Source organism: Helicoverpa armigera, chromosome 10 (assembly GCF_030705265.1).
Source record: "Helicoverpa armigera isolate CAAS_96S chromosome 10, ASM3070526v1, whole genome shotgun sequence".
Taxonomy (NCBI): domain Eukaryota; kingdom Metazoa; phylum Arthropoda; class Insecta; order Lepidoptera; family Noctuidae; genus Helicoverpa; species Helicoverpa armigera.
The window spans coordinates 10,895,977-10,923,855 of NC_087129.1; the positions used below are offsets into that span (position 1 = coordinate 10,895,977).

Genomic DNA, 27,879 nt, shown 5'->3' on the forward strand with positions numbered 1-27,879 from the left:
GTCTTCTGACATCAATTAAATTCATATGATAATTTCTTTTAGCTTCTAACTATATTCATTATTCTGTCATAATTAGGGACATAAAGAGAAATTCTTAATTAAGACCTTTAAGTGGCATTTAACGTTAAATTATATAACCTTTTACTATGAATAAAACTAAACATACTTCATAAAATTAACACTTTGACATTACCAAAAAGAAAACTGGTATCAAAGGGAAGTGAAAACAATGACGCTGTTTCTGAGTAAATATAATAAAAACCCTGTTTTATCTCTATAGGTATGTTACAGGATATTTGTTTGGCGTATAATTGTACACTTTCATGTTAAAAAAGTTTGTATTATGACAGATATTTTGATACCTAAAATCTAGTTATTAGGTTATTTTTGTTAATGAAAGTGGACATTTAAAACCCATGCTTACCTCTATATCGCTCTGATTTTAGAACTAATGACAACGAAAAAAGTATGCAAAGTGATTTGTTTTATAATATGTTTAATAAATATAATAATACAGTATATGGTGAGGACATAAACACGATATAAACATATATTCTAAGCTGTCAATTGGACACGAACCTTACTCTGTAATTCCCACTGAATCGCTAGCGTTTGTCACGTAATATACTTGTAGTGTTAGCATAGACTTTTTAATAACATACCTACATATAAAGTTGGTACGTCCGTGACATTTGCCGTCGTTCCGGTTCCGTTGTACTGACAATTGTTCAATTAGTTTGTTAATGTTGGCACGCCATTGTTATTTGTCGTGGTGATTTATTTTGTGGGCTTTTTAGTTTGTTATGTGAGATTGTCTAAATAAAATGATGGGGATTAACATAAATTATATTATTATTCCTCGTAACAGAATCACAGTAGAACTAGTTAGCTAGTAAAAAAACTGTTACCTCATTGAAGTATGAATAAATAAGGAATTAATACTAAAATTAAATTTCTTAAATATAATTATTTAAATTACCTAAATGAATTTGTCAACGTAGGTATTTCATTGATGTATATTCCATATTTTTTCAATATCTTTAAATCAGGTTTAAAATCCTTACGTAAAATATGTTTATGCACAATTCATGAAATACAACCTGACGATCAATGAATGAAAAATATTAATAAATTCAAAAGTTGCCAATGATATATATTTCCCAAATAACCTTAAATTTAAACTTTTTAAAAATTAAATTAATTCAATGACAGCCTTTTGAAACATCAGCTAAAATAATTACAATTTCAATTGACGAATTTATTTTGTAAAGTAAACGATCATTCATGGAGACTATAGACAAAAAGTTTAATAGTCAACAAAACATAGGTACTTTACATTAATAACACTCCAGTAGTAAAAATAATTTAATTACAATAATTACAGCCGACAATAAATCAAACATGCAAAAGTAGGTTGACAAAAAAGGTTCGCGCCACTTAATACTGACCGAAACGATACTTATTGTACAGTCAACTTCAGGTCAGTGGTAACAGTTTTATAGGAAAGTCGTACTTATTACTATTGAGTTAAGGTGCATGACAGTTACCACTGATGTGCAGTCTACTGTACATACGACTTATATCGGGCACAAAGCACATTAATACGAGAATTTTTGCAACACTTTTACGTAACAATTGTCGATCAGTCCGCTTTACATTTTACACATAACGAGCGCGTTCCGATTCACGGAAATAGTGTTCAATTGAAATAGTTTCAACATGGATTTTGTTTTATTTGAAGATTTTACAGTGGGTATTGATTGAGAGATTATTCGGTTTTTTTGGCTAGATTTGTGGACCGATGTAGAAGATTCTTGCGATTACAGTTAGCTTGACAGAGTGGTCTGTCGAATTTGATAACGTTATGTGTACTCACAGTGTGACAGTTTGTTTGGGCTATCAAATCAGTTTGGTAATGAATCGTAGTAGGTACGCACGTAATAATGATCACGTATTTGGATTTTATTAAAACAATAAAACAACCGGAGATGGATGCGAGAAGCCGAAAATCGATCTCAGTGGCGTGCACTCGGAGAGGCCTATGTCCAGCAGTGGACTGCGATAGACTGATGATGATGATGAATAAAACAACCATCCAGCAAATTTTTAAGTCTGCAGTGTACGGATACTTTTAATTTTTCACGGATAAATATCCAATAGACTTCATGATAAAGTACAAGAAATCGAACAATTCAGGTTCTAACTTGTTGTTCAATCCAGGTCTACATGAATAGCGTCTTGTACAGTCTCGAAGATAAGTGCAAATATTACCTACACTTACGTCGTCGCACTCGTGCGGTGAAATTACCGTAACCTTTTCAATGAGTACCTTCGAAGCTTTCAACTGATATTCAAGCTTCGAAATTCCTCAAGAAGTTGCGGCTTGTTCCCACCTGCTCTTCAAATTCCTTCCCAAAGGGTACAAAGCGAAAAAAAAAACAATACTTTAAAAATAACACAATCCTTCCCTAAGCTCCAAAAGTTTTTAAGTACAGAGACATAATCTTGATATTTTCCTAACGACACACAATTTTTTTTAGAGCCATGTGGAAGGAATTTGAAGGATATAAACTTTATCCTCTCTTAACGTTTTTATTTTGCTCTACAAACTTTTGAATCCAAGTAGAAGGAATGTGTGAAAACTTTGCTAACCGAAAGTTTGGAGATTTGGAGTAAATGGGAACAAGCCGTACTTACATACTTTAAGATCTTAAATTCGCACATGACTGCATCTCGTATCTACTATCTCTGTCCTTCCCTATCATCCGTCCTGCTTTGACTTCGTATTGCAGTGAAAGTGTTAACCACTGTTACAAGTAAATTGACATAATTGCGCCTGGTCTTGAATGGCTGCCAAAGATGTTATGATGGATTCTGGTACGTGAAGGCATGTCTTAAAGTGCAGTTGAAAGACGTAGAAACTTTGTTATTGTCATATGATGTAGCAGCGAATTTGGTTTGTCTTTGTTGTTGGGTTAGTCAAATTGTACCAATGAAACTATCTGCATTTGTGCGAGTCGTTAAATTCAGAGGGGAATTGACTGGAATTGCACATTACTCTTTATAAGATGAGTTGCTGAATTTCTTCTTGTCAAGATTCTTAAGATTTTTACGTAGTGTACTAACATTTATTATACTGCGATTTGTCAAGGAATACAAACCCTATTAGGTAAACGAAAGTAGTAAAACCCAGCAGACTGAAACGAACTAATTCAAAAACAAATACCTTCAGCTAGGTATTTGTTCTCATTATTTAGTATTTAAAACTTTAAACCTAAGATCCGCATCTACACTTCCTGCCCTAAAAACAGACCAAAACGAACCATTGTTTTTTTATTCTTTTGTTTCTATAACAGCTGCGTTTAGTCGTGCTATATAAAGATTTGTAGGCTGGCAACACTTTGATTGATGGCCTAGTATTGTTAATTTGTAACACTGATGTTATACAATAGGTGTGCGTTCACGATTGTCGTTTAGGCCAAGTTTTTAGGCAGTTGTAATTAGTGTGCTCTTATATGTACGCAAGTGCGTGAATTTGAATTTGTCACGGTACCTATATGTATCGTTTGTTTTTTTGTTTTATTATGTACTTGAAACTTTGACCATCTGCCTAGACTTTTCTCAACAATATTGTGGGATCAGCATACAGGCTAACCGGATACAGCTGAGTACTAGTGCTTTAAATGGAGCGACAGCCTATCTGACCTCCTCAACCCAGTTACCCGGGTAACTCGATAACCCTTGGTCATAGACTGGTTGCCAGACTTTCTCATAAGTAATTATATTCTGTTCTAAATGTTATTAGAGGTTTTCTTCTGAAAATAACAGTTTATAAGCGTTTACTACACATGCGCATGAGATAATTGCAATTAATCAAGCTCATTTCAACTAACACTTTAATTAGTACATTTAAAAGACTAAATCCTTTTTTAAACTATTCAAATTGCAACCTCACATTTGTCTAACTGACAGCGTTTTTTGCGCATACCTACATACCTATGTTAATAGCAAATTAAGTCATTATGTAAATCAATTAATTCACGTTAGTACATTTCCAAACGGTTACGTCTGACCGCTCGGTTGGCTCGGTTAAAGCCCTCGTTCCAGTTAACGGGAATACCTAGAATCTGAATATTGTTTGTATGACGAAGAATCTTAAGGACATGGGTTTATGAAAGTATTAATGTAACGGCTGATTAATACTGGGTTATTTGTACAAGGAAATAAGTCACACATTTGCTTTTGTTTTCATGGTCAACTTATTTGCAATATCAGTTCAACATCCTATAGGGTTTATGGAAAACCTACAAAGGCAATTGAGTAAAAAGTGCCATCATTGAAAACTATTACACGTATACTGGTGCGGTGCTCTGTCAAGTAGCCTTATCATCATCAGCATTTCTCGCAACTATATTCTTCTACATTCAAAAAACTATACCTAAAGTTATCCAAGATAAAGTTTAGCATTCCTTTGTTATTTTATCTCAAAAAATTTTTGTACTCGTATTATGTATTTTCAGTTTATGCCACAAGATACGCATATTACGCATATATACATATAAGCTTTTATTTATTTAAAGCTCAAATCAATCGTTCATGATTCCACCTTTCTTTGAGTCTAATATCCTATCTTCTCAGCATGATCTCCATTTTAACACGTGCCATCATTATCCATCTTCATAACTATGTAAAACAAAATTAAAACAAAACATTACATCATAAGCCGCTCCACATAGCATCTAGGCGCGTGTGGTCATAGAAAGCGTTGCAGCGCATACCTGCGCCCGCGCCGGTCACCGTCTCCTGATAATTGTACAATCGATTATTGGTGCGTACGAGTGCGATCAATTGATGCGATTGATGATGAAATATCGATTGGGGGTATCGATTTTATTTGTTTTTAGAACTAATGCCTTAATTTGGTTTTGGTTTTATGGAGATTATTTATTAGTTTTTTTATTACATAGTCTATCTTGATTTTCAGTAGTGCATGCATCTGCATAGGATTTTTGTTTATGAACAGATACGAATGATTAAATATCCTATACTATAGTGTATAGATAGAGGAATGAGTATATAAGAGGAAGTTTGAAACTAGCGGCGGTATCAGAAAAACTGCGTGGAAACCGGCTGTCGTGGTATGGGCATGTGATGCGGAGGAATGAGAGTCATGTTGTGAGGAAGGTCATGAGTATGAACGTGGACGGATATCGTGGAAGAGGAAGAGCAAAAAAACGATGGATGGATTGTGTGAAAGTAGATATGGTAAGAAAGAATGTTACTTGTGAGATGACGGCAGATAGAAGAGTATGGAAGAAGGAAACATGCTGCGCCGACCCCAAATGAAATTGGGATAAGGGCAGGAGGATGATGATGATAAGTTCAAAAATAATTGGCTTAATTTTTTATTCTTTGAAATTCAATTTGTTTGTGGAAAACAGACTTTAGAAACCGGATATCATTATCTTCACACTAAGAAGTATCTAGATAATTAATTGGGGGCAGTTAGTGATTGTGAGCAAAACAATTAAAAAAACGTTATCAGATTAAAACTCTTACTGATACGAATCAGGATATAGAAGTGTGTCGAGGTCAAATGATTCAAGTTAAATGCACTTTTTAATTTATTTATAACATTGCTGCATTATAAAGAAATAAGATGCATTTAAATGCAATTTTACTCACGTATTGTGAAATTAAATATATGCACTAATTGAATTAGTTTCGAGTTTTGAAATTATTTTGTAATTGCGTCTAAAATTCAGTTATTAAATTAATCATTGAAGGTGAATATCAAAATAAATCATATTAAGAGAATTAAATGTATACATTGCAAATATTTTAAATAACTTCAGAGTGGTGTAATTCTTAGAAATAATCTTGTGAAGTTAGAGTAAGATAATAAATTAGACACTAATATAAAAATATATATTGCTATTTCTTTAGTAACACTTCAAGACAAAATATTGTAAGTATCTTTTATACCGTAAATCATACTGGTATGACTATTACCTACGAGTATGTAAAAAACAATATTTGCGCATTGTTCATACATTTTTGAGATCATTAATTAAAATAAGGTTCTCAGAAATTTTCTTCAGTACGCGAATTAAAAAAAATACGTCAAAAATGGTACAAAAACCGAATTATTTAACCACAGAGATAATCATTATTAATTAATCCATCTAGTTACATTACGATCTTCTAATTTTGCACTAAGCTACCAGGGCCGCATACAAGTGTAGTAGTAGTATGAAAACGAAAGTCATCACAATTTTAGCAGTGAAAGCGTTTGAATGGCAGATTTATCGATATGAAGAGACCAACTTTATGATCGCGTTGACATTTTGTTGCTTTGTATTGTAGAAAGATCTATCTAAGAGCTCTGCCTCACTAGGACGCCATGGCGACGTCGCCAGCGGCTCAGGTCTGGCTACTTCTGGCATCCAAATGTCGCCAAGTCGAGTGGCCATGGCGTCTCGACAGTCAATTGTTTATGTCGTCGCTGAAGAAATTGCACGCTGACTGGCGACCACATTGGCGACTGTGTGAGGGAGGTGCGCTTTACCGTGTACATTATAGTGGCTACTGTGGCCACGTCGCCGAGCTGCCACGGTTGCCAGAAGCCACGTAGGGAACTGTAGCTCGTGGCCACGCCTCCAATTTGGCGACGTTGCCAAACCGTCGCCAAGTGAGTTAGGTTCCATACATTTCAATACTAACTGCTTGGATACGTAGCCGGCGACGTCGCCATTGGCGTCCTAATGAGGTAGGGCTCTAAGAAACTACGCAAGTTAGATTGTATTTTTACTGCATGCATGGTCACGGTCATCTGACGTACAATTTCATTCGCTTTTCGGTGTTACCTCAAAGTTGATATGATATGGTATATTATAAAATTTGCCTTAAAATGTATCTGATCATTTAACTACAAAACAAAATAACCACCGTGAGTTTCAATACTCGATCTATCTGTAAATTTGCGATTAAACTTTAAAGTCTGATATAAAGTTCAATTTTAAAAGCAGCTAAAGTCAAAATTCAATTTCTAATGGTCTTGCCATGCCAACAGATAGGTTGAAAAGAAAAGAAGAAAACCACCATTAGCCACCTCTTTACCCAGTAGGTTTTTCCACTGTCGGTAAAACATGTACCAAGTTACTCCAAGCAATATTTTTATTTCAAGCAAAGGAATAGTTGAGTGACATCTTGGTGTTCACAGCTACGTTCAAAATGTATAAATAAACACAATTTTTAACGCATGACTGCTTTATCTATTAGCTTTGTCAATAGGTGCTAAGTTATTTGTTTACTGAGATCTAGATAGACATTCTAAATTTGCATAGCCTAACAGACAAAGACAGTAACATTATGATCACAAATGCATGACCATTGCTTCATTAGATACAATTTATGCAGTTTGATGGCGTATCTTCGTGTATTTTGTCCCGCCAAAATTTGATACTGTAGCAGTATGTATTGTGTTCGAATCCAGTTTTTTATGTCTTTAGTCTGGGTCATCATCATCATCCTCTTGCTCTTATCCCAATTTTATTTGGGGTCGGTGTAGCATGTTTTTCCTACCATAACTATCTGTAGTAACTACTCTTTTCTCTGGGTATGGGTTTAAGTGTTTTGTTAACGCAATTAGTTCGGTAGTAGAAAAGGATTCGTCAAATCGAATTGCTACTAAGAGACGCTAGTTTAGACTAGGCTAGTTTAGATCATCTCTTAAAACTTGATACATTGTTATAAATATTTTGTAATTGTTGTTGCAGTGCATGAGGATGCGAGCCGGTGTGTGGTGGAGCGTGGCGGCGCTGACGCTGCTCGCCGTCACCAGCGCCCTTAGACCCACTCAGGTATGTTTCATATGCTCTTCATCATAACATGGTGTACCCCACATAGCCCTGACTTTTTTTAATGGCCTGTCGAAACGGTTGGTCGACGCTTTCCGTGAACTAAAGGTTGGCATTGCAATTAAACGTGTCAATGCTGCCTCTTGGGCTCGCTTCGAGTTCCCAGCCCTTTTTAGTAGTAACTTTTTAGTTTTAATGTAGGTATATACTATTTTATACTATATAATTTTAAAATCGACAATCTAAACTTTCAAAAAATCCAGGGCATCTAAAGCTGAGTAATCGTATTTAACCTCTACAAACCTTTCTATGAGAATTTAATAATAAAATCAGAAATTCATAGACACCGCGGTTTTTGTATAATGAATAAATTAGCAATACCTATGTATTTCCATAAAAATCTTCCTAGACATTTTGAACTCTGCCTAAAAATTTACATAATTTCTTGATAGCTTATGTTAATCATCATTTTATAGGACTAGTTTCTTAAACATATGTCTGACACTAGCTTTCTAGTTTAAGTTTGTTTTGACACAGTAAGGACCTTTCTAATTAAAATTATGATCACGCGACTACACGTTAAAATTCTTACTTTCTTTCTAAAAACTTAATTTTGCTCTCTAATACTCATTTTAATTTATGCAGTTTTTGCTAACATCACACGCAAAAGTAACTGTTTATTTTTGAAACCTAAAAAAGCAAAAATAAATGTTCTCCAAGTTTGTAAGTGAAACCTCAAGCTTCAAGCAGGTCATATCATATCGTAGTTTAAGTTATTAACAAACCACACTTAACTGTAGCTATTTGAGACAGGACGTTTTGAAAGCAAAACCTGACTCAGCTAACTGTAATTAGCCAGAAAACTTGTTTAACTTGATCCTATCTTACCATACTTAACACTAACTTAAACCATTTCGAAATGACAATAAAATTCTCAAAAAATCGATAAGGTTTTGATTGAATCAAAGGTAAAGTTAAGTTGTATGACAAGTTATAACAATTAAGCCGGTTACGCCACGCCTTCACTTATTCTATACATAAGTATAAGTAAGTTACACTTAAGTATAACTTAACAGTGTCGCGCTCGGTCAACTACCAAGGTTGCTGGATATTGTTACTTGTATCGTTTATTTGCACCGCTGACTTTGTAGCGAATGTATTTTATTGAATTGCTAACTCTTTTCCGTGGTGGCACTTGTATCCTGAAGGTGCATAAGAAAGGTATATAATATGTCTCCAAGGGAATAATTCACCTTTATACAAAATAACACCAATACTTTCCAATTTTGTAAAATGAAGTCAGTCAGTCATGGAAGAAGCCATGGAGCGCATATCCCGAATAAAATTGGGATAAAGGGGAGATGACAATTACTGAACATCATAGAAATTGGTATAGTTAGATCGTGCTTCAATGACAGATACATTTGACAATTTATATTCTTAGTTCAGATTGATTTTTGTATGACATTAATTCGGATATCTGATACGACGATATAAATTGTTATCTTAGATTTAATGCATGCACAATGATATAATGATACTTGTCAGTTACTATGTTACAACATTGTAAATTAAATTAATCAATTTGTAATTGGAGTATATTAAGTTTGCAACATATTAGTATCATGAAATGAGTCAATCAAAAGTTTGGTTACTTTTTTGACAGTACTATCTTTGTAAACTAGAACAAGTAAATTTTTTTCTCCTTTTGTTTATTTGAACGTATTTGTAGCCTATTTACAAATATTCTCTGGTTAAAATCACTACGTTTATAGTTATCAATGCACTTGAAATATATAGTCCTATATACCTAATTTGGCAGGATTAACCCTATGAATAATATTATACTATTAAGGTTAAAAAACATGTTCAGCTTTTTTAAAGTATAAATTTCCAATCCAAAGACTTTTCCATTTTTAAAGGTCCATTACAGAAGCCATTCAAAAAGTTTTTGTTTAACTCTTATTGAAAAATAGTATACAATAACAATATTCTTTAATTCACTTTACTTATAACGTAACAGTTGACTACCCGTAATTTGAACTGTTAACAAATCAGTTGGGCTAATAGACCGTTTCCGACTTGTATTCCAACTGACTGTTTTGAGTTAACCGATTGAGCCATAAACTAGAGTTTACAAGATAATTTTATTTGAATTGAAACTGTGTATTTTTTGTATTAACTTTTACCTTATGTATTTTAAAACTCATCTATTCCAAAATAGGATCCCAAATTTAAAAATCTTAATAAGCAGATTTATCCCAAAAATACAAATTCCCAGTTTCACTGACTATCGATAAAATATCATTTAGTTATTTAATAGTTACTGCCTACTAAATAAAGGCTGCTTGTAATTCCTGTCAGATATTGCTATCCATGTAAAAACCAAAAGTTATAGTTTGTCTGTCAGTAATTAGTAACAGATAAGTTACTGATAGGCTATCAGACATTACCAGTGACTTGTGAAATTGGCCACATGTGTACATACTTCAGCCTATAAAAATCACATTGGATTATTTAACACGAATAAGCACAGCTTATTCACAGAGTGTCAAGTTCAATATTTGTAACAGCAATTCCGCAAAGTCGGTGTTGTAATATAAACCGGGCTTAAGCGCAGTAAACGACAGCCACCGCTCCACTTACTCAAATAAATGAAATCTAAGGAAAACCAGTTCGGTTCGTTACTTTAATAATTATCTGTTTCTTGTGAGTATGTGATATAGGGATACTGCTCGATTGATATGCGAACATATCATTGATTAACCTCATACGTTACCAAGTAATTTTGTGGTGTCGGGATATGTTCGAAGATTGTTGGCAAATGATATTTAGGTAGACGAAAACTTGAAGAAATGCGAATAACATGCGAATTGTTTTTTTAGGAAAAATACTATTGATGAATCGTTCAAACAAACACCATTTGGTTTATTGAAGTGTCATTCTTTCTCGATTTAGCAACAAATTAAAATAATGGTGAATATATTGCCTTTATGTAATTTATTAGAAGCAAGTGACTTTTTATCGAGGCTCCTTAGAGACACTTAGGTTCCAGAATGGGCTATGGAATACCCAAATCTACTAATCACAGGCGATATACTCTTACTATCAACACGTTCTTTATTCCACTCAACACCTCAACGCAGATTGCGTTAACAGACCAGTGAAATCATAATTTTCACTACAATGACATAATAATAAGTAATACCGATTAGCAGAGCCGCTCACCGTAAAACATCGCGAATGAATTTAGCCAGAGATCGCTCACCTTACTTCGCTTTCGCTTGCGAGCGAAGTCATATCTCGCTTCATGTAAATCATTTGTTTTAATTAGATTATTACGGGTTTAAGCATGCAATTTTCATGCTTCGTTTGTCAAGAGTGTGTTAAGTATGGAGATTGATTTTCTGTTGTTTTCGATAATAGTGTGACTTGATTATTAGGTAATTTATTTGGGGTAAATGAGCCAGCTGACATGGTCTACAAATTGATTGAACATATTATTAAACAAAAATTTGGAATATTTTTTATAAGTGCATGTGTGTGCATGGGCTACGTGAAAAAGACATTAAGTTGCTAATAGAAAAAAAAAAACATTTTGATTAATGTCAACTACAAATCAAGGAGTTATAATACATTCCAATATTGCATAAACATTAAATAAATCTACAAATATTAATACAGCGGTCACTAACCTGTCACAGGAGAAAGTAACAAACTCTGCATTTGCGAAAAAACAAAAAAAAAGTCATTGATTAAACATACATTGCGATTGCAAACTAAACGGAATTAAATAAATCGCAATCAGCTGCCGTTACGTCACAAACACTTACTTTCTTTAAGAAAATATACGGGTATAATCAATTCGATATACTATCACAATCACAACGTTATAATAATTTGTTTTTCTGTATGTACTGTGAAGCTACTGTTCTGGGACAAATGCTATGGGAAAGAAATAGCATTATTTTTGATATTTTTGTGATTCATCCGATGCTATATGTATGACTAGCCGTTTTCCCGCGGCTTAGCCCGCGTCCCGTGCAACTACTGCCCGTACCCGGATAAAATAATATCCTATGTTACATGGGAATACTATAGCTACATGACGGGATAGGTTTTTTTAATTGGTCCAGTAGCTTCTGAACCTGGATACCAACAAATAATCAAACAAAGAAATGCTTCCCTATCATTATATTAGAATAGATATTATGGTCTATTTCATTCGAGCAAAAATAGCTTATGTTGATTTCTACCATTTATGTGAATACATTTTTGGTAAATAGCATCCTATGTGTAGGGTGCCTTTGTATTAAAAAAAAAGTTGAAACTTTGAAGTCACAGTCAGAAACTTCCAGTTGCTTCAAAGAACTGACTGCAGGCAATTATCGAGTTCATATCGAATACTTTTTATTATTTTACACTGACAAGACTATAAATGCACTCAAGTGTGAACAAAGCATAAAGCTTCACGAATATTTGCCCAGCAATATGCAGATGTAAACAAAGATAATATGTAAATTGTAGTGCAACGATCAATGCTGTATGTGAGGCATGCAACGAAACGCAATGCGAGTGAATAGCACTTTCGATAATAGCATGACTTTAGTGTATGCAAGTGGTTATTGTTTATCTCGAAGTAACTGACTGAAATGTACTCCAAATGTATTAATTTTGGATGAAAAACTTTTTGATACACGTAGGTTGTATCTAGTAGGAAGACTTCGTTTTTATTGTTTGGTTATCTTCACCACTTATGTATGAAGGATGTAAAAGTGGCTCATAAAATTATAGTCATCTGCCTAGCCTTTCCCAACTATGTTGGGGTCGTCTTCACTGGTACTCAGCTGCGTCCACTCAGCAGCCTAACTGGACGCAGCTGAGTACCAGTGTTTAAAATTGTCGAGAGTGTCAAAAAGTTATCTACCTACCTGTTGACAACGAATAAAAGTTTTGAAATTAATTTATATTATCCACATTAAAATTTGATGACTATTTTCTATGAAATTTTAATGGCATCGTTAACACGAATGATTTTACGTTAATATGAAAACTTTTGAAATTGCACAAATTACAAAGTAAATGGAATATTTTTAGGCTGTATATTATAATAAAGGATTATGTTGATTTATTCTTGTAATATGTAAATATCATCAATGAGATTGTTGACGTAAAACATGTCGTCCATTCAATTAGCTAGATTAAAATTAATGTTTTCTGATTCTGTACAATTTCATGGCTGGGCCAGTTATATCAATAATTATTTTTGATACAATGATAGCACTTCATAAAATACATTATAGTGCAGTAGACGAATGCGATAAAGCGATAGAGTAACCATTAATCGGATTATCACTCTTTGCTTCGGTAAAAAAGATTGTTGCACAAAGACTTCTTACTTTTAAACACACAATAGTTACTTATTATTTACCGTTACAAAACTGTTTTCAAATCTTCGTAAATGGCCTAAAACCAAAATCCCCCACTTCATAATACCCACACAGGTATTCAACACTTACCAATCTCACACAATCTATTTGATAACCCTGCAATTTAAGGCTATTTTCGTTAATAGGACCCACGGAGCAACTACGGTACCTACGCTATTAGTTTTAAATGCAGTAAGATTGCTCAGAGGACATCACGTATTTTAGTAATATCACTTCAGTTAAAATGATGGGCCGCTAAACGGTGGGTTTAATGGTTTCTGATGAGATTGTATAGTTGTCAAGTATTGTGGTTTTAAGATGGTCAAGATTAGAAGGGATAAATTGATCTTAAATATTATCATGAGATCTTAGAACTGTGTGTTTGATAGTTGAGATTTTATAAACTTACTATTATTTGCGTTCACCTTCGTCCCAGGGGAAATTACTTGTCGTACCTATGTCTCATCTCAGGGTCTAGAATATCTGTGTGTCAAATTGCATTTAAATCAGTTCAGTAGTTTTGGGGTGAGAGCCGAAAAGAGAGAAATACTGAATAATGAATTAATTACTTGTTTGGTTAAAACATTTTTGTAAAAAAACACATCGCAATATTATCTTCCCGTGAACTAGAAGATATTTTATGAACTTGAAACATCTGTAAAGTTCATCAACCTTTACACCTTCCTAACCCCGTGGAACAATAAAGTTATTCATACTAGTGTCAACAGCAGTAACTCCCATTATTGTTTCGCACGCTTCTTCTAGGTTTAGTCGTATGGTGTCTATTGTTTGTCTCACCATGAACTTAGGTTATGGTGTTTCATCTGTGGCTTTTATAGTATTTTTCTGCGAATATAAAAAAAATGGTAAGATTAGAGTATAATAGAATTATTGAAAAAAAAAAATACATTAATATTAGACTGATTGGATAACGCTATGCAGATTTTACGATTTCAATCCCGATAAATCTAGCAATTTTAAAGCGTTTTAGGTTTGCGTTTAATTTCGTAGTGGTAAGAATAACACTATGAAAAATCGAGTAATCGTTTTGGCGATATTTTCAATACTCAATTCAGCATAGTTATTCATACTAGTGTCAACAGCAGTAACTTCCATTATTGTTTCGCACGCTTCTTCAAGGTTTAGTCGTATGGTGTCTATTGTTTGTCTCACCATGAACTTAGGTTATGGTGTTTTACGTCACTGATATAATCTATGGCGTTTATAGCATTTTTCTGTGAATAAAAAACATGATAATTTTGGAGATATTTTTGAAAAAAAAAAACGCCTTGTATATTGGGGTTTTGTAATTATTAAATTTGGAATGTCTCAAATTCCTCAGATCATTTTTAACTAACCCAGTACCTACATAGTTTTGTAATCTTTTACGTTTGCGTTTAATTTGTAGTGTTCATTTTGATGTTATTTTCAATATTTCATTTTGCATAATTTATTCACATTCTCATAGCAACAAGTCAACCAATCTTACATATTTATGGCTCAATAAAATTTTCTTCAATACAGTACTTTGTAGGAATTTTGAAACTCAGTAACAAACCATAAATTTGAGTGATGGTACTGTATGGTGTGAAATCCTGTGGCCTCCATCAAAATATAAGTACCTAGTTACAGAAATCGTGGTTTACCTTAGCTTTATATTGGTTCTCAGTATTTGTAAACTTTGAGTTAACTTTGGATTCCGGTAACATGTAAAATATTATTATGGGTATTGCAGAATGTTTAATCTTAATGTAGAATTTCATTTATTGGCTATAATTTTGAAGTAAAATCAGCTATAGCTAAAATATTAATAGCGTAAAATGTCTTAAATAATTGCCCTGATTTTGAAAATCTATTTCAGTACTCAAAATCACACCAACCTTACACAATCTTAGTATGGATGCGACAAAACACGACACAGCAAAATAATAATCGTGTATTAAATTATTTTTCCTAAAGACTAAACTAGGCTAAAAAGCAACTTCCAATAAATATAATGCTCCAGTTAAACCAAATCGAAGCTAATATAATAACAACTGACATTGCCAGTGCAAAAAACCTTGGTAACACTATTTCGCGCCGTCATTCCGGCTTCTAAAGCAACGTAGATATCTATACGGCTATTTGTACATAGACCTATGTATATTAGTATCATAATTTTACTCGAATGTGAGAACTAAGTGGTGTAGGTAAGTGTTTTCCGACACAAGGACGTAATATCGGTCTAAGCCTTTCGTTTTGTGAAGGTCAGCCGACGATTAGAAAAATTGCTCACATTTTATCTCATGTATTGCTTTAGCACGTAGGACTAGTTTGGTTCTGAAACGCCATAATTTATGCACTATTGCAGGTTAAAGCCACCATTTCTACGTGCTTAATAAGGGGCAACTCGAGTAGGTACCGTTTTGATTTGACATTTAATCATATCCATGTTAATCATAGCGTAGGGATTGTCTAGCTTTTGGCTTTCCGTTCAGGAAGTTTCTTATGGTTTTTGACCAGCCTTTTAACAAATAAATTAATTGATACATATTAATCGATAAAATCTAAAGCAGAATCATGAAACAATGTGATATTTTCATTGAATTAAAAGCAAATGAGAGTTCCGACTTACATTGATAACACTATTCAATTAAAACTGCACTACATTGCATAATAGTCCAACTTTTTGAACTGATACATCAGATATTATTGTTATTGTTATATTAGTGTTACAATCTGATAACAGACTCGTAATATTATGAAGGCCGATACAGTTAACGTTGAGAAAGGAAATATAGTAGCAAGGTGAATGTGGATATCCTAATTTGTTTTGTCAAAGTTCCTGGTAAGCTATTTTAGGTCACACAATCATTAGAATGTTTAAGAAATAATAACTAGCCTTTTTTTTCGAAAAATAGTGTAGTCTTTGGAGTATGAATATCCAATTGATTCTCTATATTACCGATAAAGAAATAACTTAAAATTAAATAAAAGCAACATATAAAGAAAAATAACTATAAAATGAAGTTATGCTACACAAAAATATATACGCAATATTATAATATAAATAAATACTTGAATAATATACTACATACTACCTACTATATTACATTAAACGCCTTCCTCTCTTCTAACTATTTGCTGTGCCCATCAGGGTCCATAATTGTGACTACCTCTATTATTTTATATTTTCCACCAAGTGTACATTATGGAATGCAATAAATGATATGATATGATATGATATATCTATGTATGTATAGCTTCACCCACGTTCCATGGGAAATACTTCGCACACTTGGATAAAAAGTAGCCTGAAGTCTTCCTCCATAAATGGGTTATTTAACACTGAAAGAAATGTTTAAATGGGTGCACTGCTTCTAACAAATTCTTCAGTTTTGTTACATTAGCCCTACCTCTAGATTACTCACTTCCCAAAATTAAAACTTATTATCCAAGTACAACTCTGTCATCCAAATATGCTTTCGCTACAGTAAATTTCCTTTCAAGTAGTTATCAATTATTTCTGAGTAAATAGGTCCAACGTATTGCCAAGACTTTGTTTGTACTTGATTAAGTTTTCAGGTTGGATCTTACTTAGTGTCAAAGTTTATAATATAAAGTAACACTTAATATCAGAACTGACGTTAAATAAATACGCATAGTGAAGCTATTGCAACAAGACGGTGTTCGTCCTTATAATAATACATACCTGTACATGCCTAGATATTTAATGTATTAGAGTCACATAGCATTGCCTCACTATTAGTCATCAATGAATTTAATTGCTCAACATTTTCTTTGGGTCGAAGATCATATTACAATGCTAATTTTTGGATCGCGATAAGACCTAGAAAATAATCGAATCTTTGTAATTTTTCCACTTCATTTTCAGGTACTAAAATCATGTTTATAAACATGTTGTTTTTCGTAGATTTTGTATCCCACGTGAAAACAGATCACCGACCAATTGCCACCTAAAACTCAGTTTTAAACCGGTACAATTTCCTGCGTTTACTTTTTATAAAGCTTAATACACACCAACATATTATACTATGCACATATAATCGCCTTTAAATCAAGTAAAACTCGAATAGCCAACTTGTTAGTACAAAAATAATTTTGTAATACGGAAGCCGAGCCTAAGTTTCACTACGATATATAATTATTGTATTTCCCTGATAATTTTCCGTGTGGGAAAATTGAGGGTACTGGTTAAGTTATTTTTTTAGGTATTTATTATTATTGGATGGGAAATCGGAATAAATGTTTTGTTCCGGTAAACACTTACCGCCTATCAAGTGTTTTACCGGAACTAATAATAATTATTATTTGATATTGATACATGCATGAAGGATTTTATAACTATAGCTCATGTTAAAAAAATAATATCAAATGTGTATTATTTTACTAGGTATTTCTTTAAAACCAAAATATCATCAAGTCGGATCGTTTATTGTAAGTTTTTCATTTAAGATTGACAATGGCTGTCTTAACTTGACAGTTTTAACAACAGTCTTAGTTTTCACAAATGACAGTAGTATTTATTGAAATATTTTATAGTCCATGTAATAACGACTTCACATTACATCTTACAAAAGAAAAAAAACAAACATAAATATGTAAATGAATCACTTGTAAATATAAGTTAAAACCCAATCAAGTTACAAGTGTATCGCTGGTTATGAGAAAGTATCAATTTTGAGGTACTTAAACATTAAAGCCTTTCTCTAGCTTTCTTATTGATAAATGTGCTCCTATTAAGTAATAAACGTTGAGTATCGAATTAGGGTGAGGCTCGAATGTGAGACTTTTAGTTAAAAGTCGTTAACCTTAACCGTTGGGTTGCTGGAACTTTCTGAATGATTTGGTATTGAAAATATTAAAGTGTGTGCAACATGGAGTTGAGTGTTTGATCTATGATATATCTAAATAGTTGAACGTTAAAATATATTGAAGGAACTAGATAAAGTTCACTGAGTTATTTGATAGCGTAAGTTCACTAGGTATATTTTGTAATTAACCAATTCACTGTTCACGATGCTGACACAATAGTTAAAAAGTCGGTGTGTATTATATGTACCTATATGACTCTTGGGACAGGGAAGTTTATAGGTAACGTCGGGCCTAATGATCAATGTTTATAAGAAATAGTATTTTTACCCCCGTTTTCTATAAGACACAATTCCACTAATTTGATTACGATTAAAAATGTCAAGATCTAAAAGAAAAAATGACATTGAAAATTTTCTGTCAGAGAAAAAAAAACGGCCTGTAACAAAAATTAAAACATTGTAACCCAAAGCTAATGACGTCACAATTTCGTAATGATTTGTTTCATAGATAGTTTATTTACTACACTTTAATGTTCGGTCAAGGTCACTTTAAGGTCGTAAGATAATGACTATTAGTGTTAGGAACTTAGTAAATGAAAATTGTGATAGTGATAGAATCTGTGATTTGGACTTGATAATAGGATAAAGCTTATTTAGTGGGATATTTATTTTATTAGTGACATAATTAGTACTTATTTTAAACTGAAAAATACTATGAAGCTCTTTTGCAACACCTATAGCAAATTTTCTGCAAATGGACTTTGCTTCGTGGCAGAAAGTTGTCGTATACGATTGTTCTTCATTTAGCTATAGGGGCTGAGTTCGATTCCCGTGTAGGCCAAAAGCCTTGTTAAAATGGAACTATAACTTCAAAGCGATATTTTGAAGTTATGACCCGCAGTAACACATGGTTTTGAACGCAGCTAACACTAACATCACCAAACTAACCGCAGAAAGGAAAACGTCTCTATGTAACGTCTAGGAAGAGAACCCACAACCATATGCGAACAACCGCACTTATGCAACACGACTCATACTTAGAAAGTCAATTAATGCGATCATTTAAAACTAACTTTGCTAAACGGTATTCTAAATTACGCTTCCAATCTTGATTGAAAATAATTATTTCTTAGGTATTTTATTTATTTTTATGCCGTTTTTCTTACAAAGTTAGCAAGTCTGACACCAGTCTTACCAAGGGGTATTGGGTTGCCCGGGTAACTGGGATGGGGAGGTCAGATTGGCAGACGCTCCTTGTAAAACACTGGTACTTACTCAGGTACATCTGATTAGACTGGAAACCGACCATAACATAATTGGGAAAAGGCTCGGGAGAAGATGTAGATGATTTCTGCTGAATTCAAGCATCCCACTTCATGTATGTGCATGTGCATAAGCATTATTATTTTTTTGTTACCACTCAAGCTGTTTCTCGTAGTTTATCTGTGTCCTATTATGTATTTAAGTGAATGTATAATACATATATATACGAAATCTATGTAGTGACAAACATCTAAACACACAAACTTTCACATTCAACATTAAAATTAAGTAACAGTTTAATGCTTTAATTACCGCGATAATGATCTCATTTAGTATTGTTTTGTAGTATCTTATTACTAATCTAAAAAATAATAATAGATAATGTAATAAATGGTGAATGGCTTCTTATGAAGATGTTTTCGAAGTAATTGTTTCAGCATTGTTACAAGAACAGTCTAGTTTCGTGAAATCGTTTATGAAACTGCTGAGATTGAACAATTATTCATAAGTCTAGTTATCTGTGTGGATTGCTAAATGAGGATAGGAATGTCCTTTCACTGGATAGAGATATTTTAGATTTTTAGCAATTGCTGATTTCGTTAGCATTGAGAATTTAGTATTAAAATGAGGGATCTCCATTGAACTTTTCATGGATAAGCGTCATAGCTTTGAGTATGCGATTGGTGAGATACTGTTTTGTTCTTTCATAATTAATGATGAAGCATTCCAGTATTTTATAAAAACTTTCATTGGGGGACGTACTACGACTACGTTCAGCAGTGGACAGCAATTGGCTATTATGGCACTTACTAACATACTTTTCGGTTCTAGATAAATGCTCAACAGTTTTTTGCAACACTTACTTTTGAAAATAATGTTTCCAAAAGCTCACATAAAGTAGACAAAATTACTCAATTTTCCACAGATAGTAAACGGCTCCGCCTAATTAGGTGCTAAATTACCCAACAAATAAGTAAATTCAATAAATCGTAACTTTAATTGCTAATTCCTGACATAAGAAGGTCGATAACTCACTTAATACAGCATACAAAACAACCAGTTTTATATTCTAGTTTACATGGTTTAGTGATCGTAAGAATGCGCTCTTCAAATGGTTAGCTGTTCATGAGAAATGAAAGTAAAAACGCACTGTTAGACGGCGAAGATGAAGTGTCTCCTTGATATGTCAAAATAAAATCTTATATTTAAATGTGGAATGTTTGTTCTGTACTTATATGTACAAAAACTATTTGTATGTCTATCTTACTGTTTTGTGTGTTCTTGACAATCTCAGAGACTACTGATTTTTTTTGCGACACTAATTAATCACTTAATTAGCGAAATAAGTTAGGTTGATTTTAACATAAGAACACTCAGTCTGCCACAATCGGGTAAATATTTTTTTTCGTACATTGACTTTTTAGACGTTTGAAGCAGGCGAGTCTATGACCGCATTAGCTATGCGCTCCTCAAATGGTACAGTTGTTCTTGAGGTTAAGAATGAAAGTAAAAACGTATAAATAGCCTGTAAAGATTCTCATCACGATTGCCGGTGTCAAAATATTTGGCTCCGTTCCTTTTGTTACGATACTCGTTTACATACATTATTACATAGATAGCGTAGAATGGAACGGCTTGAATTACTGTTTTAAAATAACTTTTGTTTTTTGTTTTCTCGAGAGAATTAGAGCTAGGTATTTGGGATGTGTAGAATCAGTCTAAAATATAGATGTATTATGTTTCTAATTTTAATATATTTCACGTTTATTTTTAAGACACAGTAAATGATATTAAGATATCAGTTTTTTAATAACTTAGATGTATATCAGTATTTTATCGATAGGTATTGCCGGTGTTTTGGTCGTTTATTTACGTAAACGATTGTGATATATTCTCTTTTATAAGTTTTTTTGGTACTGGTCGACATGTAAAAAGTGTCTTGGGGACGTTGTCTATGGGACTTTTCGTGAAAATGTCTTAAGTGCCGAGTATTTTGCAATTTAGTGTTTTTTTAATAAGGCTATGCTGTCCCACTTCATGACAAAGGCCTCCTTCATACCCTTTCATTTTTCCCTATCGAATTCAGTGTTTACATAAAAAAGTTATGACGTTGGATGCACGTATATACAACAGTAGTCTTATAAGGCAACATCTCATTAAATAAACAAATGACTATTGTAACCGTTCCAAGACAACCCTAGGCTGTAAAAATTTTCGTTTTTCCTAACATATATAAATACCGCAGGCTTCCCCCGGAGGGGAAGAGGTTGCGCCCCGCCATCCGCGCAACCCTGTAGAGCTCGTCACCTTACTGGACGCTCTTCCACCTTAGAGGGCCATGCATTAACTTTACTATTAGTCCCGCCTAATAAAAACTAGGGACAGGGGTAGACGGGACGTCAGCAAATCAAATCAAACTTAACATGCAGGGTACAAATTGAATAACAGATACTAGTAGAGAGTGAGAGGAGCAGCAACCCTACCTAACATAAAATATACATAACGCTTGCGTACAACAATGTATGTTTCAATCTACACTTTAAAACTACAATCCCCGATTAGCGACATGGGCTACCACAGGGCAGTTGGCATGTCGTACGTGTACCGCCAGGACTAACACAGAAGATTCTAGCGGTCACGTTCCCTATGTTCTAAATGTCTCACCCAATCCTAAGGCAGGGTACTACGAAGTACAACTGCCATTGGGCAAGACAGTCTCCAGCCATGCTGGGCGCGTGCTCATATTAAGCCCCATCGCGAGCCTATTCACCCTTTACTGGTATATACAAATCTAACGCAAGCGCAGTGTATCGTTGGTCGGTGGCAACTTTCCTTAGAAGCGCTATTGGTATACACCGAAGTGGTATTTCGTCACTTCCTCTTCCTTTAATCTGCCCCGTTCTTGACAGGCATCGGCAATCCCCCAAACCTAGCCTGTCCAGTATGCGTGTCTTGTCATCTACCACCGTAATATCCAAAATGGGCCCTAAGGTATGGTGGCAGCTGACGCGACACGATCTCTAGCGTCCCTCGGGACGGGTCTAACGTTCAGTTTTAGCTTGGTTGGTGAAGCCTACCCCCCTCCCTGGAAGAGTGCGTACAACAAATGCAAGACAAGGCCAGCTGCCGGTTTGTCAGTCCATGAGAAGTAGCTTTAACTAGCGTTTGGTTCATTTGGATCCCGGTACCAGATAAAGTATAGTTATAAATAGCGCACGGCATACGGCTAGTGCCGTTTAGTAAATATATTGCGATCTGTCAATGCGGTTCTGCCTTCTAAATGTGTATTCGATATGATAGTATTCATGCCCTAGTCCACGGCAATGTTGTGGGTGTGTAGGTGTATTATTAATGCAAGTGTAGTAGAAGGCCTTCTCCGCCTCCCTATAACCAAACGCATGTCAGAGGTACCTCAATGTAGTCAAGAGAGAATATGCCAGACAGATACATATATTTAGAAGCGCAATACATAAATCAAAGCTCAGTTTCCTTACGCTTACGCCAGTGCACAGTATCATTACGCTTATTGCCAAGTCTCGTTTTACGCTTTGCTATAATTAAGTTCAAATATCAAAGTAATTAGAAATAACAGCCTTGGGATGCCAGTCACGGTCTTTGGTATACCTGGAGCCAATGTAATAATAGGGATCACTCACCAGATATCTGCTCATAGTAACTTGTATTCGTCTTACTCACCGGACCATCACCAAACACGGTACTCACACATTCTTCCCGCATCACTTACTTGATAGAAACTATTATATCTTCAATATAGACTCCTAATAGACTCGACTACAGTATTTGGTTACTAGTACACTTCGTGACTCAGCTCCGACTGTCCCCATTTCAGTTCCCTCAAAACCCTTGTGGCCTGCTATCCCTTCCTACATCCTCGCAAGTCCCACCTTCGGCGCTGACTCCACCCTGTTCTTAAGGTCCTATTTCACGTATTGGTTTATCTGTTACGAGATAGATTTATTAGTCTTTTTGTACACATTCTCAATTGTTCTAAGTATCGTTGTCGGGGTCCATTTGGGATTTGGCACATGTGCACTTCTATTCAATACTGAGTCCTTTGTCTCAAGGTCCTAATTGCCCTAACGGTTGGCATCGGCTTGTAAGTTCTGCTTAGCACATGTTTGATTGCTTTGCTGTGAGAACCTTTCAGACCCTTAAAATATTTTGTTAAGTTTTATTGCACTCCATGTCAGCCGGCAAATATCCCTACCCATAAAATAGAAAGTTAATGTGTTCTTAAGAGGCCCGTCATCGTGGCGCCTTGTTAAACAAATTAATATTATTTGATAATAATTAGGGCTAGGTGACGACAGTCACATTCCCCCCTCTGAAAATCAGACGCGTGACGCAGTACAGCGTATGAGATTTCACAATAGGCCGGAGAGCTCCTAGCATCAGTCAGTTAAAACATAAGGCTTGCCTAACGGAATATTTCCACCAATAAGATTCTTACTAGATGAAACAACGTTTTGATGAAATCACTTTGGTTCCGGTCTAATAGAAGAATCTGCGCATGCTTATAAGTTGAATATACATACCAGAGTTTCTTCTACTAGAGCTTTTCATTATGGCACCGCGTTACCTTCCCTTATCAACTCAGCCTACTACAGCTGCTGTACTTAGGCCTCTCCGTCGCGTCGTGATAATTATTGCAGCATTTTTATCCTGGAATAGTTCGCACATGTACTAATTAGAAGTTGATTCTAATTGGAAGTTAATCCAATGATAGTTGTATAATTTATATATTAGAATGTAAAAATTCGTCCCAAATGGGTTTACCCCCCTCCGATTCTAAGAGGATAGAGCCGGTTGTAAATCAACTAATAAGACAGAACATTGAACAAACATTAATTCAGTTCCCCTTTTTTTTTCAACCGATTTAAATGGAAATGCCAATATATGTCTGTCATTAAAAGATACACTGTGTGACACAGCCGTGATAGCTCATGTCCACATTGATTCAATCATCACGAGCTGGAATATGATTCAGCACTATCGATTAACTTAAATTAATTAATTTAATTTTGGAAACTTAGCTTCGCAACTGCATCCACACTAGGGCTGCTAGTACGTAGGTACATCAGCCGACGAACGCGCACGACGATTTTGATGAAACTTTGAACCCAAACGACGCAGATTTATGCCGAAATTACATAATATGTAGTCTCGTACATGAAGTCTGTTAGTGTCCTGGAATTTAAAACAAAACCAGCCAAGTATCTATTTACAGAAGACAGAGGCTATATCAATAGCCACACAATATATCGTTTTCCTGCGTGTGAAGGAATTACAAAGATAAATATTTAAATCACACGTAAATACAACTTAGAGGGAGCTGTCGCTTCGTCAGTTAAACCAAAAGTAATTATATACGTCGTTATATACTTATATAGAAGCGGGGTGTACAGCCATGACGTTTCTTTTCTTTAAAGTAGGTACGCTCAGTATTCTTACACTAATTCTATCCTTACGCTTATGCAAATACGCAGTGTCATAACGCTTATTGATACAGTTTTACACTTATAGTGAAATTTCAGAACAACATTATTTTAATATTTAAGAACCAACATCCTGCCTCTAGCTATCTGCCAAATTTTTCTGTCCTAGTATTTCACATATTCATTTCTTTCATAATTACAATCACATACATAAATACCTTTAGACTGCACATTTTTGTTAGGGACTCGAACCCATAACTGTATTTCCAACTGTATCCATCCATAAATAAGTATATACAATTCACACCCATGGTAATATATGGGAATCGAACCCATTACCGTAAATCATAACCGTAGTTATATTTCTCTTAATTCTTCCATCATCTTTCACCTCTAGCCAGAGTCTAGATCTTCGTTAGGGAATCGAACCCATAACTAAAATACGTCGTTATTATGACTCGTTTTATACAACACTTCTGTTAGGGAGTCGAACCCGTAACCGTAATCATCGCCATATGAACTCACAGTTCATCACGTTGTACAAAAAATCACAGGGTATCGAACCCAATGCTGTTTTATTGCCGTAATGCCTCGTCAAGGACCATAAGTATGAAATCAAATCTACGTTGTGTTTTTGTGTAGTAACCGATTTAGATCTTTTATTCTCGTTGCACTGATGTGAATCAGTACATTTAATGACGAGAATCCTGGTCACGCAGCGCCAAATGTAACCGTTCCAAGACAACCCTAGGCTGTAAAAATTTTCGTTTTTCCTAACATATATAAATACCGCAGGCTTCCCCCGGAGGGGAAGAGGTTGCGCCCCGCCATCCGCGCAACCCTGTAGAGCTCGTCACCTTACTGGACGCTCTTCCACCTTAGAGGGCCATGCATTAACTTTACTATTAGTCCCGCCTAATAAAAACTAGGGACAGGGGTAGACGGGACGTCAGCAAATCAAATCAAACTTAACATGCAGGGTACAAATTGAATAACAGATACTAGTAGAGAGTGAGAGGAGCAGCAACCCTACCTAACATAAAATATACATAACGCTTGCGTACAACAATGTATGTTTCAATCTACACTTTAAAACTACAATCCCCGATTAGCGACATGGGCTACCACAGGGCAGTTGGCATGTCGTACGTGTACCGCCAGGACTAACACAGAAGATTCTAGCGGTCACGTTCCCTATGTTCTAAATGTCTCACCCAATCCTAAGGCAGGGTACTACGAAGTACAACTGCCATTGGGCAAGACAGTCTCCAGCCATGCTGGGCGCGTGCTCATATTAAGCCCCATCGCGAGCCTATTCACCCTTTACTGGTATATACAAATCTAACGCAAGCGCAGTGTATCGTCGGTCGGTGGCAACTTTCCTTAGAAGCGCTATTGGTATACACCGAAGTGGTATTTCGTCACTTCCTCTTCCTTTAATCTGCCCCGTTCTTGACAGGCATCGGCAATCCCCCAAACCTAGCCTGTCCAGTATGCGTGTCTTGTCATCTACCACCGTAATATCCAAAATGGGCCCTAAGGTATGGTGGCAGCTGACGCGACACGATCTCTAGCGTCCCTCGGGACGGGTCTAACGTTCAGTTTTAGCTTGGTTGGTGAAGCCTACCCCCCTCCCTGGAAGAGTGCGTACAACAAATGCAAGACAAGGCCAGCTGCCGGTTTGTCAGTCCATGAGAAGTAGCTTTAACTAGCGTTTGGTTCATTTGGATCCCGGTACCAGATAAAGTATAGTTATAAATAGCGCACGGCATACGGCTAGTGCCGTTTAGTAAATATATTGCGATCTGTCAATGCGGTTCTGCCTTCTAAATGTGTATTCGATATGATAGTATTCATGCCCTAGTCCACGGCAATGTTGTGGGTGTGTAGGTGTATTATTAATGCAAGTGTAGTAGAAGGCCTTCTCCGCCTCCCTATAACCAAACGCATGTCAGAGGTACCTCAATGTAGTCAAGAGAGAATATGCCAGACAGATACATATATTTAGAAGCGCAATACATAAATCAAAGCTCAGTTTCCTTACGCTTACGCCAGTGCACAGTATCATTACGCTTATTGCCAAGTCTCGTTTTACGCTTTGCTATAATTAAGTTCAAATATCAAAGTAATTAGAAATAACAGCCTTGGGATGCCAGTCACGGTCTTTGGTATACCTGGAGCCAATGTAATAATAGGGATCACTCACCAGATATCTGCTCATAGTAACTTGTATTCGTCTTACTCACCGGACCATCACCAAACACGGTACTCACACATTCTTCCCGCATCACTTACTTGATAGAAACTATTATATCTTCAATATAGACTCCCTAATAGACTCGACTACAGTATTTGGTTACTAGTACACTTCGTGACTCAGCTCCGACTGTCCCCATTTCAGTTCCCTCAAAACCCTTGTGGCCTGCTATCCCTTCCTACATCCTCGCAAGTCCCACCTTCGGCGCTGACTCCACCCTGTTCTTAAGGTCCTATTTCACGTATTGGTTTATCTGTTACGAGATAGATTTATTAGTCTTTTTGTACACATTCTCAATTGTTCTAAGTATCGTTGTCGGGGTCCATTTGGGATTTGGCACATGTGCACTTCTATTCAATACTGAGTCCTTTGTCTCAAGGTCCTAATTGCCCTAACGGTTGGCATCGGCTTGTAAGTTCTGCTTAGCACATGTTTGATTGCTTTGCTGTGAGAACCTTTCAGACCCTTAAAATATTTTGTTAAGTTTTTATTGCACTCCATGTCAGCCGGCAAATATCCCTACCCATAAAATAGAAAGTTAATGTGTTCTTAAGAGGCCCGTCATCGTGGCGCCTTGTTAAACAAATTAATATTATTTGATAATAATTAGGGCTAGGTGACGACAGTCACACTATCTATATTGACTCAGCATTCATCTGTCGAATCATGTCAAAATTGTAACATCTCTACATAATGACCGCCGACGATAAGCACCTTTAAAGTTCAACTAACTATACGTAGTTAACTATAACTGTATGGCTATTATAAAGCTATATGTAATTGATGGTGTTACACTGACAG

The 27,879-nt window shown here is 35.2% G+C and overlaps 1 protein-coding gene and 1 long non-coding RNA gene across 12 annotated transcripts in view; one reads left to right on the forward strand and one right to left on the reverse strand.

Annotated features, from left to right (window-relative positions):
- The window catches only part of LOC135117379 (mucin-2-like), a 107,467-nt gene that overhangs the window by 13,382 nt on the left and 66,206 nt on the right, over positions 1–27,879 (forward strand). For all 11 annotated transcript variants that reach the window (XM_064036509.1, XM_064036508.1, XM_064036513.1 and 8 more), the window contains exon 3: positions 7,779–7,862. In XM_064036509.1, the coding sequence (XP_063892579.1) occupies positions 7,782–7,862 (81 nt within the window). In that variant the 5' untranslated portion in view covers positions 7,779–7,781. The remainder of the gene's footprint in view (positions 1–7,778; positions 7,863–27,879) is intronic.
- LOC126055928 (uncharacterized) lies at positions 25,608–27,703 on the reverse strand. The gene is made up of 2 exons (XR_007511726.2): positions 27,296–27,703; positions 25,608–25,698 (listed from the first exon to the last, which is right to left on the reverse strand). It is a non-coding gene; the product is annotated as an uncharacterized LOC126055928 (long non-coding RNA).